The sequence below is a fragment of the Vigna radiata genome, chromosome 2, assembly GCF_000741045.1.
Source record: "Vigna radiata var. radiata cultivar VC1973A chromosome 2, Vradiata_ver6, whole genome shotgun sequence".
Taxonomy (NCBI): Eukaryota; Viridiplantae; Streptophyta; class Magnoliopsida; order Fabales; family Fabaceae; genus Vigna; species Vigna radiata.
In genome coordinates this window covers 23031440-23049015 of record NC_028352.1, presented here as the reverse complement: position 1 = coordinate 23049015, position 17576 = coordinate 23031440, and the positions used below count along the sequence as shown (strand labels likewise).

The 17576-nt window shown below is 33.3% G+C and overlaps 3 protein-coding genes across 3 annotated transcripts; 2 read left to right on the top strand and 1 right to left on the bottom strand.

The window, feature by feature from the left end:
• Positions 1 to 789: 789 nt before the first annotated feature.
• Positions 790 to 4063, top strand: LOC106755649 (bifunctional aspartate aminotransferase and glutamate/aspartate-prephenate aminotransferase). Its single transcript, XM_014637836.2, has 10 exons — positions 790 to 1105; positions 1176 to 1419; positions 1544 to 1637; positions 1739 to 1842; positions 2349 to 2597; positions 2679 to 2792; positions 3007 to 3090; positions 3349 to 3519; positions 3603 to 3716; positions 3831 to 4063. The coding sequence occupies exons 1-10, from the start codon at positions 1044 to 1046 to the stop codon at positions 3957 to 3959; spliced, it is 1365 nt and encodes a 454-aa protein (XP_014493322.1). The 5' UTR covers positions 790 to 1043; the 3' UTR covers positions 3960 to 4063.
• Positions 4064 to 4197: 134 nt separating this feature from the next.
• LOC106755872 (bifunctional aspartate aminotransferase and glutamate/aspartate-prephenate aminotransferase) lies at positions 4198 to 8143 on the top strand. Its single transcript, XM_014638093.2, has 10 exons — positions 4198 to 4865; positions 4947 to 5190; positions 5328 to 5421; positions 5522 to 5625; positions 5951 to 6199; positions 6292 to 6405; positions 6568 to 6651; positions 6884 to 7054; positions 7139 to 7252; positions 7865 to 8143. The coding sequence occupies exons 1-10, from the start codon at positions 4762 to 4764 to the stop codon at positions 8003 to 8005; spliced, it is 1419 nt and encodes a 472-aa protein (XP_014493579.1). The 5' UTR covers positions 4198 to 4761; the 3' UTR covers positions 8006 to 8143.
• A 3169-nt stretch (positions 8144 to 11312) lies between these two features.
• On the bottom strand, positions 11313 to 16476 carry LOC106756491 (sulfate transporter 2.1). Its single transcript, XM_014638947.2, has 12 exons — positions 16010 to 16476; positions 15888 to 15936; positions 15593 to 15800; positions 15306 to 15480; positions 14702 to 14767; positions 14375 to 14605; positions 14149 to 14275; positions 13763 to 14049; positions 12495 to 12688; positions 12331 to 12419; positions 11897 to 11973; positions 11313 to 11752 (listed from the first exon to the last, which is right to left on the bottom strand). Exons 1-12 carry the CDS (start codon positions 16340 to 16342, stop codon positions 11627 to 11629), a joined length of 1962 nt encoding a protein of 653 aa, XP_014494433.1. The 5' UTR covers positions 16343 to 16476; the 3' UTR covers positions 11313 to 11626.
• Positions 16477 to 17576: the final 1100 nt, after the last annotated feature.

The window sequence follows — 17576 nt, the reverse complement described above, 5'->3', positions numbered from 1 at the left end:
TATTAAAGTCAAAATGGTATTACTGAAAGGTACTTGTCCCTCACAACATCGTCAAACAGTTTGAAATCCATTAGAATCTGATTATGAACCGAGTAGTATTACTGCCTTTCGTGAAAGATGGTGATTAAGAAAAACTGCCTTTCTGAAAGATGCTTGTGCGAATCGACAGAAAGGTAATGATGAAGTCGTGAAATGGAAAATACAATTTGAATGCTTCTGAAGGAAATCAAGATATAGTTATAATTGAAGTGAAGAAGATGGCATATACATATAGAAGCAAGACAGATCAGTGAATTTACGTTATTACTAAATGTCATGGGTCATATGATTCCCGAATATATAACCTATAAAACGTAAATTTATCTTGATAAAACTTATCGAAGTGAAATGCTCTAATATTCCAAATCGCGGACTATTCCTGTACATCCTTTTCACTCGCAACACGATCGGCGAAAAAAGAAATGGATTTCTTGTTCATAAAAAATTATGATCTTCCACTGTATCTGAATCTCATATCTCTCTACCCACCATTATCAAACTGGTAATTGAAGTATGCTTGAATTAGAAAAAAGAAAGTAACTATTATTCTTTTTCTTGACCGAGAGATTTCGAACTAATAATGATCGATATATTAAAACAGCTTCATTCATTCGCTTCCAATGGTTATTGTTCTTCTCATCTCAAGCCCGAAAGCAGAACATAAGAAATCAACAATTTTTAAATAAATATTATTATACTACCACATCGTCCACCGACTTTTTCCTTAAAAAAAACCTTGCCACCTACTACAATTTATTTATATTTTGAGGTTTTCCCTATATGTCGATGAAGTTGAAATAGATGTTGTCAACCAACACAAACAAGAAAGTATCTGCTTAAGTATAGAAGAAAAAGACATGCTTCTCTGAGCTCTGCTTCTATATCTCCAACTCCGTCTTCATTTCCTCTGCCTCTTTTTACTTAAATACTTTCATTCTTTACTTATTGATTTAACTTTGGTTAGATTCTTCTCATCTGCCTATCCAACTGCACTTGCGATTTCCATGGCTAATGCGCTTCATAACGCTGCCATGTCTTTTGGTTTTCCATCCCTATCCACTCTTAGGTTACTCCAATATCCTTGAGTCGTTATTCTTCAGCATCGCTTGTTGCTAATGCTTTTATGGCCTTTGTAGAACCATGCATAAAGATAAAAACATTGAGCTGAAAAGAATGGCTGTGGCGATTAAGGCAAAGTCTAATAGCGATTTTGATGACTCGGGCGTTGATATTTCTTTGAGTCACAGAGTTGATGCAGTGAAGCCTTCCAAAACTCTAGCCATATGTGATCACGCCACTGCTCTTTCACAATCTGGAGTTCCTGTTATTCGCTTATTTTTTGGAGAATCTGATTTTGACACTCCTGCTGTGATAGCTGAGGTGATTTCTCTGTAAATTTCACTTCTTAAGTTGACAATATAAGTGTTTATTCTTCTTTGCTTTTTGTCCATTTCTTTTTGTGTGTGTTGTATATTCATGATCATGAGATGTATGGGAATGATAGGCTGGAATGAACGCAATTCGTGACGGTTATACCAGATATACCCCCAATGCTGGGACGTTAGAATTGCGCCAAGCAATATGTCACAAGCTAAAAGGTTACTTCAGAATTCAGATGACTTGCGTGTTTCTGTGTTTTATTTATGATTATATTATGTGAGGTTTGGAGTTTGAAAATGTGACTGGACTGTTTCTGTAGAGGAGAATGGAATTATACATTCTCCTGATCAGATTGTGGTCAGTAATGGAGCCAAGCAAAGTATTGTTCAAGCAGTGCTTGCAGTTTGTTCCCCAGGAGACGAGGTTTGAAACAGCTTTATACTTACCACAACCATCTAGAATTGTTATTTTGAAGTCAAAGAAAATTGTCTAATCCATTTAAAATCTGAGAACAAAATTGAGTTAAACAGCATATGAAGCTTCAGAAGTGCTCTCCTTTTGAGGCCTTATTCTTGTATTGTGCGCATATTTGCAACTTGTATTAATATCATTCTGTAATTAGTCTGAACTTATTGACATGGCTTCTTTTGTTCAAATTATTCTGCAACTAGACATTCTTCCTTATTCTAGAATATTTTTATCTTCCATGTTGTCTTTCCCCGTTTTTCAAACTCAATATGATTGTCATATATTCCAGGCCCTGCAAACCTTGTTCTCACCATTATCCAAGTTAAAATTTAGTCCATATTGTGCACCTGTTTCCATTTATAAAATTGCTTCCATTGTGGTTTTAGAAGACTTACATATATGTTATCCTTTTGCAAACTATGGAGGCTTTGATTTACCTTGTGTTGTGAAGAATGTTTCAGGTTATTATTCCAGCTCCATTCTATGTGAGTTACCCAGAAATGGCACGACTGGCTCATGCAACACCTGTGATTCTTCCAACCCACATACTGAATGATTTTCTTTTGGACCCCAAACTGCTAGAAGACAATCTTACAGAAAGATCCAGATTGCTTATTCTTTGTTCACCATGTAACCCAACAGGGTCTGTCTATCCTAAGAAATTACTCGAAGAGATAGCCCAAATTGTAGCAAAGCACCCCAGGCTACTGGTGCAGAAATACATCCATGATACTTCAATGTTTTCTCCTCAACTATAACTCCTTACACACCTCTATGGCTGTTGTATTCAGGTTCTTTCTGATGAAAATTATGAACACATAATTTATGCACCGGCAACTCATACAAGCTTTGCATCTTTACCTGGAATGCGGGACAGAACTCTAACTGTTAATGGACTTTCCAAGGTTTTTCAGTGATGATATGTGTGCTCTTATTGATTGAGTGTAAATTCTAATTACTATAGATTTTCTTTTCAGCATGTTGTTGTCTGTGTTGTTCATCCCTTGTTTTCATTTTCTACTCAGTGCAAATTCTTTATTTCTCGGAAAGTTCGTAGATTATGACAATGTAGAAAGCTTCGAGTCTGAATTATGTTGCTTTATAACTGTCTTCTTGTAGACATTTGCAATGACTGGTTGGCGGCTTGGGTATATTGCTGGTCCAAAACATTTTGTTGCAGCATGTGGAAAGATTCAAAGCCAGGCATGCTGTTTTTTTCGTTTCCATTTGATGAATTATGTACAACCAAATATGAAACTTTTCTTGATTTCCTTTTGCTTCAAGACATCTAATGGATATTCAATGAGAAAATAAAAAGAAATATTATGTTTTAATGAAATTGTACAGAACAATGAAATTTGCTATTTAGTACTCTCAAATGATCCAAGTCAAAGTCCCTACTCTTCTGCCCTGTTATATAGATAACTTTTGGGGATAACTAACACATTTTATGGAGCACAGTTTACTTCAGGAGCAAGTAGCATATCTCAGAAAGCTGCAGTTGCTGCATTAGGATTAGGCTATGCAGGAGGAGAAGCTGTTTCTACCATGGTAAAAGCTTTCAGGGAAAGAAGGGATTTCTTGATTGAAAGCTTTAGAGACATGGACGGAGCGAGAATATGTGAACCACAGGTGTGAAAGGTGTTTGATTATCATCCTCCCAATTATTAGTTTCTCCTTTTCTTGAAAAAATGTACTATTCTTTTCACATTCAGGGTGGATTCTATGTATTCATTGATTTGAGCTCTTATTATGGAAGAGAAGCCGAAGGGTTCGGTTTAATCGAAAATTCTGACTCTCTGTGTCGCTATCTGCTGGAAAAGGGCCAGGTATTCTCATTTAATGGCCTTCAAGATTTTACTGATATATTAAGAGTATTAAGTTCAAACTTAAGAAACATAATAATGGCCTAAGTCATAACATGATGTTTTTACTCGTTACAGGTTGCTTTGGTTCCAGGGAGTGCATTTGGAGATGATTCTTGCATCCGCATCTCTTTTGCAGAATCCCTTTCTACTTTAAACACAGCAGTAGACAGAATTAAGAATGCACTCATCTCTCTAAGCTCTTAAAAATACATTCAGTTTTTCATTTATTTCTAAACAAAAAGATTTACAGAAAGTTTGAGATTCCTGCTAGAAATTACAAAGTGAAGTAATGAAGAATCTTGAATATTGATTTTCTGGGTGATGTAAAATTATTATCATTGATCACAATCATCGTATCTGAATCTCATCTCTACCAGCCATTTTCTTACTATTCGCTCAAGTACACTTTTTGTGCCAAGTTATAAAACATTCTTTTTCCAGACATTATTTTGAAACAGCGCACTCACTTCCAACTTAATTTTGTTCTTCTCTTAAGCCCAGAAGGAGAACAATTAAAATCAACAATTTCTACACGTTCTAGTTTATTTTTATAGGAATAATATTTCAGTCTTATTAATAGATAGGATTATAAATGTTAGGATGGTCACATTTTAATACCCAACTAAAAAACACTTTCTTGAAAATCTAAAATATTAATATTTTTATTTTTTTTAACTTAAACTTTTAATATGTAGTACTATGTCAAAAATCATTTACATTACAAAACACTTATAAATAGGAAATTTTAATGTTGTCGGTCTAGTTGGTGAAGTTGAAGTGTACATATTTGACCAACGCAAACAAAAAGCTGGTAGAAGTAGTAGAGAAAGATGTGAAGGAAAAGAGAAGTTACCCTTAGCTTTGCTTCTTAAGCACGCGCCAAAACTTCCACCAACTCCATCCTCACATCTTCCTCTACCCCCTTTCAACTTATATATAATGCACTTTCCTTCTTTTCTTAGCGTTTCAACGTTGAATTTGCATAGAGAGCTTCTTATCATTTTCCATGGCCAATGCACTACAAAACGCCGCCATCTCCACAATCACGTTTGGAGACCACTATTCCTTTTCTCGTTGCTTTTTTCCATCCCTATCCACACTTCCTTTCAGGTTACCTCGATTCTCTTCTGCCATTCCACTTCAGCATCACTTCATTGTCGTTGCTAATTAATGGTTTTATTGGCTTTGTAGAGCCATGCAGAAAGGAAATCACGTGGAGCTCAACAAAAGGGTGGTACTGATAAAGGCAAGAAATAAGAGTGATTTTGATGACGTAGAAGTTGATGTTTCTTTGAGCCACAGAGTTAATGCTTTGAAGCCTTCCAAAACTATGGCAATAAGCGATCATGCCACTGCTCTGTTACAAGCTGGAGTTCCCGTTATTCGCTTAGCGGCTGGAGAACCTGACTTTGACACACCCACTGTTATAGCCGAGGCGAGTTTTGTGTAAATTTCCATTTGTTTGTAAATGTTAACGATAAATGTGTTTGTTCTTCTTTCTTTTGTCCCTTTTATTTCTGTACTGTATCACGAATTCATGATCATGACCTGACATGCATAAGGATGATATAGGCTGGGATGAATGCAATTCGTGACGGTCACACTAGATATACTCCTAATGCCGGAACATTGGAATTACGCCAAGCAATATGTCACAAGCTAAAAGGTTACTTTAGAATTTAGATGCTTAACGAGTACATTTCTCATTATTATCATCATTATGCGAGATTAGCAGTTTGAAGTATGTTTCATGACTGTTTCTGTAGAGGAGAATGGAATCACATATACCCCAGATGAGATTTTGGTCAGTAATGGAGCGAAACAGAGTGTTGTTCAAGCAGTGCTTGCAGTTTGTTCCCCAGGAGATGAGGTATGAAATGAAACACCTTATATACTCTACCATGAACATCTACAATTTCTTAGTTTGTGTTTTGGTGGGTATTAACAGAATTGATTTTGTTTAAGCAAAAAGTCAGTAAGGTAGCCAAAATTAATTCCTTAACATGAAAAAACGTGTTAGCGTTTATCTAAAACCACATTAGCTGAATTTTGAAGTGATTATAGTTAAGTTAACGTGAAACCAAAGACGCACTTACGATATTGGTGGTTTTAGAAAACTAACAACACAGATGTTATTTATCCTTTTTTAAGCTGTGGATGTTTTCTTTTACCTTCTTCTGCTGCGAATGTTTCAGGTTGTCATTCCAGGTCCATTCTATGTGAGTTATCCAGAAATGGCAAGACTAGCAGATGCAAATCCTGTGATTATTCCAACCCACATATCTAATAACTTTCTTTTGGATCCGAAACTGCTTGAAGCCAACCTCACAGAAAGATCAAGACTACTTATTCTTTGTTCACCTTGTAATCCAACAGGGTCTGTCTACTCTAAGAAATTACTTGAAGAGATAGCCCAAATTGTAGAAAAGCACCCCAGGCTTCTGGTACAAACAAGCACCCTTTACTCTTGAATGTGTTTTCACATTTTCCTCAATGATAGTCCATTTCAAGATCTCTACGGCTGTTTTACGTACAGGTTCTCTCTGATGAAATTTATGAACACATAATTTATTCACCTGCAACTCACACAAGCTTTGCATCTTTAACTGGAATGTGGGACAGAACACTAACAGTGAATGGGTTTTCCAAGGTTGGTCTATGATGATATATGTTCTCTTACGTATAAAGTATAGTTTCTAATTGGTATAAATTTTCTGTTAGGCATGTTGATGCAAATGATGTATTTCTTAGAATGTCTGTAAATTATGATAAATGTAAAAGCCTTGTAAATGCTTTTCAACTGTTCTTGTAGACATTTGCCATGACTGGGTGGCGTCTTGGGTATATTGCTGGTCCAAAACACTTTGTTGCTGCCTGTGGAAAGATTCAAAGTCAGGTAGGCTGCATTTTCATTTCACTTTCTGTGAATTATGCACAACTCAAAATCAAACTTTCTTGATTTCCTTTTGCTAAAGAAATTGGGCTTGTGTTGCTATTTATGTTATACCTAACATATACTGCTTAGCTTTCTGAAATGATACGTAACTGATATTTCTAACTATTCTACTCTGACCAACGCTTAACTAACTACTGATATATGGATATCAAATACATTTTATTGAATACAGTTCACTTCAGGGGCGAGCAGTATATCTCAGAAAGCTGGTGTTGCTGCATTAGGACTCGGCTATGCAGGTGGAGAGGCTGTTTCCAACATGGTGAAAGCCTTCAGGGAAAGAAGGGATTTCTTGGTTGAAAGCTTTTCAAAAATGGATGGTGTGAAAATATCTGAACCACAGGTGTGAACTCATCAGCATGTTGCTTGAACCTCCTTCTCCGGGTTTTAGCTCCTTCCTTCTTTTAAAACCTTTTTTCAATTTCAGGGGGCATTTTATCTCTTCATTGATTTCAGCTCTTATTATGGAAGAGAAGCTGAAGGGTTTGGCTTAATTGAGAATTCTGACTCCCTCTGTCGATACCTGCTGGAAAAGGGCCTGGTATACTCATTTAAATATCCTCTTAAGATTCTATACATATTTCATCAGCTGAAAAATTTAAAAAAGTGTTATGACCACTTATTATGATTGATGTTTTGGTCTCATAGTTTTGACAATCTTAAAAAGTTTGAACATTTTATGACGTGATAAAAAAAAAAAAAAGTAGATCATAATAAGTTGAATCTCTTATTATGAAATACTTTCTATCACGTGTTATAATATATTCAGTCTATCATAACTCATTTTTGGTTAGGAAAAAATTCTTTTAACAACATTTTTTTAATAATTTTTAGACAATATATACATGACAGTTTGTGATTAGTATATTTTAAATATTTTTTAAACGTAAATTCAAATAGACCAATAAAATAATGACCCATATTCCGTTGTTAAAAATATTATCAAAAAGTGTTATTAAATATCATCACCCTTTTGATTATCAATCATAATATATTCAATTTATCTATTATAATATATCGGTTTTGATGAGATAATTATTTTTACTTATCATAATATATTCCATATGATATTCACAATTAACCTACATCATAGAGTTCAAGCATAGATACTTGATAGCCTAACTTGGTGTGTTGCTGTTTTGATTTACAACAGGTTGCACTGGTGCCGGGAAGTGCATTTGGAGATGATAGTTGCATCCGCATTTCTTATGCAGAATCTCTTACTGTTTTAAAGACAGCAGTAGAGAGAATTAAGAAAGCGCTTATCCCTCTAAGCTCTGCTGCGCATTTTTAATTACTACTGGTCAATTGCACTCTTTCTTATTTGTTCCATTTTTTATTTGCATTATGTTACATTCTCTTACCATATTCTTTTGATATTTTGTAAGTTATTGTTAAATGAAAGACTGATTGTATATAATAAATATCTTGAAAAATATAAAATATGTTCAATTATTTTAAACATTACAATTTGTGTAGCAGGGTTGGAAATATAGCTTTTCATATCATCCTTATAATGAACCGAGTCAAAGTTATTTGCTTTAAAAAAATAAATATGTAAATCAAAGGTAGTGAGTGATTCATGGGTTAAATATAATTTTCATCTGTTTTTTTTTATTAATTTTGGTTTTGGTTCTTATATTTTAAAAATTGATTATTTAGTCATCAAACTTAGATGTGTTTACATCTAGTCATTTTATATATGAATTTTACTATTAATATCACATTATCTGAATTTAGTTCTTCTATTAATTTTTCCAGAGTTAAAGATTGTCACTAGATAATAAATTTTGCTATAAAATTAAATACTTTTAAAAATGGGAGGATTAGATTAATCAATTTTAAAGGTAAAAAAAGGATCAAAGGGAAGCTTGAAAAAAAAACGTACGTGAGCAAAATCATTTTCCCTTAATTTACTTTATATACACTTTGAGCACTCTAAAATAAAAGCTAAAATTTGAGGCAAATAAATAAACAGATAATTGCAACAAATTCTTTGTAGGCTTTAGTATGTACGGGCTACCAACCTAGTTCGGATCAAAATTTCCGGAAACCTACATTTCCATGGTAGGCTGCAGGAAGAAATTAGATGAGGTGCAAGAAGAAATAGTCTACGAGAAAAGCCCAAGGGTTACATCCGCTTACTCTCAATCACTTTAAGGTAGAGCTGTCAAAACGGGTAACCCGGCTCGACCCGACCCGGCCCACCATGGGTTGGTCACTTAGTGAGCCAACCCAACCCGGCTCATTTATTAGCGAGTCAGAAAAACTTGAACCCGGCCCGACCCACCACGGGTTGGTGGGTAAACGGGTTGACTCACTAGCCCATTTAATTACATTTTTTTTAAATAAAAAAATACAAACTTTCTGTAATTTAAATTTAAACAATTTTCACTCCCAAAAAATTATGTTAAAGACAATTTAAAATAATAATAAAAAGTACAATATAATCCAAATGTCATTCAAAAACAAACACAAAAAACATACAAATAAGTTTCTTATATTCATCATTTTTTGTTCTTGTTATAACCCTTGACCCTTGTTCTTGTTGTCTCCAAATTCACTAATAAAGATTTTCCTAATATCAGAACAATTCCAACAATCAATAAAAAAATGTTAGTAAAAAAAAAAGAGAATCAGTACTCAACAACATCAACAAAAAATTAATATTTTAATCTGTAACATAATTTCCCAAATTCAAAGATATCAAAAAGAGCTTGTTCAAATAATGTATACTCAAATTATTTAATTAAAATGAACAAAATCTGATACAAGCATGTCAGAACATGAAAAAATCATTCCATGTCTTCAAATCCCGTAGAACAAAAAACAAATTCACAAACCCTTATTTTTGTCATTATAGGATTTTTGAAAAAAAAAACAAAGAAAGAGAAGTGAGAAAACAAAAATGTGGAGAAAAGAGAAGAAAAAAGGAAGGATGTTTTACCTGCTCCTTGAAGAATTTTAGTGAAGTGAGGGTGAGAGTACCGTCAAATGAGAGCAAGTACCGTGAAAGTGATTTGTGAGTGGAGATGTTACTTTTTTGGTATACACAGTGAGTGAAGAAAACATTTTATTTTTTGGGATTTTATGAATAAAATAATAAATTAAAAAAATAAAATTAGGTAGGTGGGTTGGTGGGCCAACCCGGCTCACCACGGGTTCAACCCGCATGAGCCGGGTCTAAATGAGCCGGGTTAAAATCTGACCCACATATAAGTGGGTTGTATTTTTCAAACCTAACCCGGTCCGAATCCGTGACGGGCCAAATTGGCTCGCGGGTTGTGACCCATTTTGACGACTCTACTTTAAGGTTTATAGGAAGGATGAATTACCAAGATGACGTCTCTTTCGGAAATGATATTTTTAAAAAGTATTTCCATTACCACTTTAAGAAAATGACCTAATGATGAAAGAGCAACGTGCTTCTTATTATATTATATATATTTTTAAAAAGTAACTTGAAAATTTTGTTATTGTGAAAATTTTGTTATTATGAAAAATTGTTAAAATATTATAGTAAAAAAAATAAAAAGAAGGAGTGAGAAAAAGAAGAGAACAGTATATATAGATTGAATGTGGACAAGATTTTAGAGAAGTACACTAAGAAGTTCCCAAAATGTAAATTTTGGAAAACGTGAAGTTGTGCCTAAAGTTAGTGCATGCTTAGTGTCTCAGAACACTTACTTGTATGAATCTATCCCTCTTACCGTCTAAGCACATCAACCACTAAACTTATTTTTATCTACTTTTCAGTTCTGCAAAAGCCCTAGACTATAAAAATAACACCATTCTCATGTAACTCACTAAAGCCTATGTGTATAATTTAATATGAAAACTTTACACCCACACTATTTTTCTAATTAATTGTGGTTGAAAATTTAAAAAGAATATGACACCCCCTGTCGTCTAATTATTTTATTTAATTATATTTATTTTTGCTCATAAAAAAATAAACCATCATTTTTGTATGCATACCTTAGAGGAGAATTAAGACATAATGAACATATTTAAGGAAAAACATCGAAGGACCAATACCCAATATATAATGTGGCAGAAAAGTAGTAAGTGTGCAAAGGAGTTGACTTGCAAAATCTAATGTACTAGTAGTGGACAAATGAAAATGAATTGGAGGAAGTTGGAAACATGTACATTCAACGTCATTTAATAGAAAAATAATGCTTTCATACATAAATTTTTTTACTTTCTTTTTCTTTTAAAAAGTACAAAAATTCATATATTTATAACTATTTTATTTTTTTATTATGTATCAATAAACGTAAAAGTATCTCGTAATATTATTATTCTACTTAATAACATTAGGGTCAGTATACGTTTTTTTTTTTGTTTGGCGATTAGAGATTAATTTTTTCTAATAAAATTAGGCATGAGGGTCTTAATATTTTTTAGAAAAAAAGTTTTTTTTTTAAAAAAAATTGTTTTTAATTTTCCTTTTTACATATTTTTAGATTATCGTATTCGTATACACTTCTAATTTTTCATTCATTTATATAAAATCGATGCTCACTCCTGATATATATTTATATGTGCTAAACTTTTTCACTTTAAAATAAAACGCTACCTAATGAACTTCACATTTAGTAATTTTTTAGCTAAAAAACTTCCACCAACACTGAACCAAAGTATTTGCAGCAGTTTTACACACAACTTCAAACAGCAATCTTATTAAGCACACACATTAGCAGAAACTTGCAGCATCTCCAACAAGATATTTCTACAAGATGACTTATTCTAATGTCCCATTTCTACATAATTGGGACTAGAAATACAAGCAAACTCATAAGCACTGTTGCGATTTTCCAGAGATAAATGGATATTGGATACTGTTTTTAACTTTTTTATTTTACCAAACATCAGACAGAGCAGCTAACAGTTGAAGCTGCGATCGTATATCTTAGCAGCGGCTCTTGCAGCCAACAGCTTCTTCAACAGTGAGAAATACTCTGCCACCGAATTTGGAGACAAAGTTTGAAACCTTTAGCTTGTGTATCACTTGCCACCTAGGGTTCGCAATGGCTAACTGAGAACAACACAAAAACCACTACATCATCATTCTTATACAACACTTTGATATTGTTTATCGTCCATTTAACCAAGCTTAAAAATGGCCGTGAAAATTTTCCCTTGATCATCATCGGTTTTGACTGAAACAAAATGAAGTTACCTGTTTTCCATGTGAAGACAAACTCTTGTGCAGTTCCTCCAGAGAAGCAATTCCAGAGGTGTCAATGTTCACTAAATCTATAGCAACCAAACATCATGATTCAATCCAAGAAACAACAACTGAGACAGTAAATGTTTTAATCACAACACGAATATTCTAAGATGCTTGAATAATATTTGCATTTTTAAAGGTTTTTATTTCCATTTAATTAAAAGTCAACGGAGTAGAATTTTCAAAAATATCACTTTAGCACGTCTCTGTCTATTTTCTTTTTCATATCATACTGTATTATGTAAGTGTATGTACTTGTTTTCTTTTTCCATTTGCTGAGATGTTTACTTTTTCTTTTTTTCTTCTGTTAATTGATTTCATTTTCTTTTCCCTTTTTAAGAAAGATCAATATTATAGTAAAAGCTAGTGTCAGAAAGTCTTACTGGAGGTGTCAAGAATTACGAGTTGAATGGTGGTTGTTGAATTTCCCTTGTCATCTTCTGATTCTTCCTCAGAGACCCATTTGATGATCCTTGAAACACAGATTGAAGATTAAAATTTTATTCATGTTTCTGACATTGATTTCCCATTTGTATATGACAAATACCTTTCTCTAACGAAATTGGCATTTGCAAAGCAAAGCAACGCAGACTTGACTCGTATTATCATAACCCCTGGAATCTTAACTGCCATTGGATACTGATAGACATCGCAGAACAAGTTAGTGCCAGGAAGTTTTCCTAGAGTTTCTGTGCCTGGTCGAATTGAGATGAGAATGATCTTTGAAAAAGATATAACCACCTACAGATGAAGAAACAAAGTAATTAGTATACAATTAAAAAGAAACAAAGTAAACTCTTATCCATTTGGCCTTAGCAATATTTTTCCTTTCATTAATTTTCTTTTGAATGTCTTGTCACTTCCAAGAGAAAAGGACTACTTGTTTAGGCCATTTAGACAAAGAAACAATTTGACCTAATAACTTTAAGCGTTAGTGATTTGTTGAAAAAAATTTATATGTGAGATCTCAGTCATGTGATTGCAACCCTAGCAAGGAATATCATTCCATATAGAGAATTTTTAAGGTGGCTTTAATTTTCAAGGTATAAATATGTCCCAACCAAAGAGAATATGCAGTTTTCAACGGTGCACATCCATTCTGCATCACTCTTAGTGCCAAATATGTGGGTCCAGTCAAGTGGTGGGGATTGCTTATATATAATGTACAAGTCACTCGTTTTCATGAATACTAGAATTTCTTTTTTCTGTTAAAAATCATACTCTTAAAAAGTACAAATATAGCTTGTAACTTAAAAGCTTTTAGATATCCACTCAAGAGTTGCCTACAGTTGAAATATTATTGCGTTTCATAATGTTCAACAGTAAATCTCAGTTTGTGTGCGCTTTCACAAACTATATATATGAATTTATTCTCATCATTCATATATAGTTTATTATTTCAGATGGCACAAACAGTTGAAACTTTAAATGCATACATAGTAAGGTGACAAAATGATGCTAATGTTGATTCTTCAAGAATATAGAAGAAATTTGATTGAGTGAAAAGACTCCATTAGCACATATGCTGTCTAATGTGATGTTCTTAAAACAGGAACAGTTCGGCATGCTGTAAACCAGTAGCCCCACTATAATAAAGATAGTATCGGCAAAAACTGACATATATCCATTGTTTTATATATGGATAATTAATCTATGTTAAGACTTGAACTCAATCAATATCTTCATATTATAGTTTCATTTGGACTAATTGTTTGTTAATTATCATGCACATATATGTATAAGTATTTACGTAGTTATGTTTACTGTTTTATAGTGATGGTGAAGAAGAAAGAAGAGATGAGTGGCAATGATTACCGCCACTAGCAGACCAATCTCCACAGAAGCAAAAAGAACTCCGAAGAAGGCACCAGCACAAGCAAGAAAGTCTATCTTATCAACCTTCCAGATTTTGTAAGCTTCAGTGACGTCAATAAGTCCTGGGAGAGCAGATAGGATCACAGAAGAAAGAATAGCTATAGGAGTGTAATACAAGAGCTTTGTCAAAAACTGCAACGATACCAAGACCGTCATCGCCATCACAATGTTTGACACCAGAGTTTCACACCCAGCTGCATAATTAACAGCAGTGCGGGAGAACGAACCTGCGCGCCACAATTAATCTTGCTTAATCAATTAAACAAAAACAACAGCATCGTTTTTATTAAAGAACATAACAAGAAAAACTCATTTTCCCTATGTACCAGTTGCAACGTAGCAAGAGGTAAAAGATCCTATGATGTTTGTGAGACCTATTGACATCATCTCCTTGTTTCCATCTAGTTGGTATCCTTTGATGGATGCAAAAGATCGCCCAACAGCAATAGATTCCTATAATGGGTTGTATCGTATCAACATGAAATGGAAAATAAGAAAACAAAAATATAATTAATATGGCAACTTGATATATAATTATAATTTGTTACTCACTGTAAGGGCAACGACAGCAACCACTAGTGCAATTTTTGCGACTTCTCCAATGTGGGGGCTGCTGAAGTCTAACTCATGGATGGAGATCGGGTTTAGTCCTCCTTTGACATGTTTCACGATTTTTACTCCATTTTTATCAGCTTTTGTCAAAAACACAAGTAGAGTCGACAAAATAACTGACACCAGAGGAGAAATTGATGCCAACCAGAACAGTTTCTTCTTCTTTTTACTCTGGCAAGGGAATTAATCAGTGTTCAAACTAGAACCCCACCAGAATCATGCAAATAAGAGGGAGGGAATTGAAAGCTCATTCCATTTATTGCTCACCAGAAATCTTGTTGTTAGGATGAAGACCAAGAACGAGCATCCAAGGATAAAATTTCGAGGATTCCACTGTAATTCAACATGTATATGCGAGCATTAATATGCATTAACAAAAATTGTTTATTTAGTTCTTGAATCGAAGTTTTCTGCTTTTTAATTTGGAACCTTGGACTGATGAAATTATAATAGGAGCATTATTTATTATTATTACTTTTTTTAATATTATTAGAAGGATTGGAGAGTGAATTTTAAAATTTTAAAACGAGTCCTAGGCCTGTGTGTATAAACAGTTCGTTACATTTTTTTCATAAAAATAATTTTTTAAAAAAAATTAATGAGTTTATTATACAATTTAAAACAAATTGGTTACATTAAAAAACTATTGATTGGCTTCCAAAATAATTTTTTTCACAAATAAAAATTAAATTAAATACATTCCGAATTCATTATATGTAAATAGGAAAAACGAATTATGTGGTATATTTTTTTAATAATGAAAATAACGTATTATAATAAGTGTAGCGAATGTTGAATTGGAATGAGGTGTCCCAGCTCCAATTTATAGGGAAAAGAAAGAAAAAGCAAAGGGACAGGGGAAGTAGTTTACAGGATTATGAACTGCTTCCCAGACAGCTTTCATGACAGAGACTATGTCGGTTTTGGTGGTAAAATGGCTGATTCCTAAGAGTCCCTTCAACTGTTGAAGCCCTATAACGATGGCTGCTCCTGCCACAAATCCAACTATTGAAGCATGGGATAGGAAATCCACAAGGAACCCCAGCCTGTTTTCAAAAAGTGTTAATAAGTCACCAATCACCCATTTTGTAAATGACTTTTACTATGTATACTGATTACAAAAATTATGAAAGAAACATGAATATGAAACACGTTCACCTCAAGAGGCCGAAGGAAGTCTGAAAGATGCCAGCCAAGAGAGTAGCAAGTAGAATTAGCTTTGTATAACCCACTGGATCAGAAGCAGGGTCTACTAGTTTCTCCATCATTGAGGATAAAAGCAATGAAACCACTGCCACAGGACCAATTGCTATCTCTCTAGAAGTTCCCATCACAGCATATACAATTGGTGGTACCACACTTGTATCTAAATGGTTTTATTACACATATTAGTAAGGACTCCTCAACATGTTAAAAACTTTTAATGATTCGTAGGAAAAAGGAAGTGCCTTACAAAGTCCATATTGAGGATCAAGATGTGCCAAGGTTGCATATCCAATGCTCTATGATCAAAATTGAGGTAGTGTTAGAAGTAGTGTTATTCCAATTAATTAGAATAAGATGAGATTTGTATACCTGGGGAATACAGAGACTGGCAATAGTGAGGCCTGCAAGAAGATCTTTCCTGAACTTAGTGGCAGTGTAGTTTCTGCCCCAAGCAAGAATAGGAAAAACGGCCTGCAGAAGTGACATGAGGAGTGTGGTGCAGGGTTGACCTGAGAGAGAGGAAAACTTTTGTTTATAGTGAGAGATAGTTTTCCTCGCAGTATCTGCAACCACACGCCATGGACTTGGGGGCTCAGGAGCGTTAAGAACCCACTGAGACCTTACATCCTCTGCGTTCTTCTCAACGTCAACCTGCATGTGCAAATCCTCTGATTTGCAGGTTTCCATCGCTGAAGAAGCCATGTTGAAGTGTTTGGGAGAACTTTGTCTCGTGAAAACTGATTGATTACACTCTCATCAGACTTACCTGTGAATTGAAGAGCTGCGAAGTTGAAGAACTTGGTTCTACAAAGAAACTTATATAGACCAACAAAAAGCCTTGCTTCGGTTTCACACCAAATAAAATATGTAATAAGAGATCGATGAACAGAGGGATTTTACATTTTACTGAGTGACATCAGAGAATAATAGTTTCTTACTTCATCGTGTGGAATAAAAATTTCACGTTTCTAACATGAAACTGATTTATTTGAATCCGAGTTTAAATAATTATAATAAATAATTAAAAAAAATGAACTATTTTCTTTTTGATTAATTCAAATAGATTGACCATGTATGAAAGCATTATATGGAAATTAATGTACGAAAGAAAAAAGGTTCTGACTAGTTAAGATGTAACCGTTACCTAAATCCAAAGTAGAGAGGATGGAAGACAAGAACAGAGATAAAGCAAAGTTAGTTTGTTTCTAGTTGATCTCCAATCAAACCTGGTATAAACAGTTTCAAGGATGTACTTGTACTTGGTGTGTTGGTTGCTTTACCAATACATTTTGGTGCGTAGGTGTTTTTGTCTTGTCGTTGTCATGGAGTTAGGTTGCAAAGTATTGGAGCATTATATATACTATACATCGATGTGAGTTTTTTTTTTTTTTTTTATTAGTATATCAATATAGATACAAATATTTTTAAAATAGTAATATGATTATATTTTATAGATGTAAAATAATAATATAATTAAACAAGTCTTGCCATAGTCTCTATATAATTATTGGATAAGTCTAATTATATATATTAGACAAATATTTTCATATATGGAATAAATTTGTTTAATATGTCTATATAATTATTGGATAAGTCTAATTATGTATATTAGACAAATATTTTCATATATGAAGTAAATTTGTTTAATAATGCATATTAGACAAATTTATCGTCTAATTATATATATTAGATAAATATATTCATATATTGATTAAAATAATATGTTTATGTTTGAGAATATCTAAGTTATTAAAATTGTTTATATATTATACTTAATGTTTAAAATGTTTTTAAACAAAATTTTCTTTATTTTTGATAAGTTTTAAAAATATTGTGAATTTCATTCTAATTATATGTGTATAGTTATTCTTAAAACATTTTAAGTTCAAGATTATTTTACTATATCATTCAATTTTAATAACATAATACTATTAAA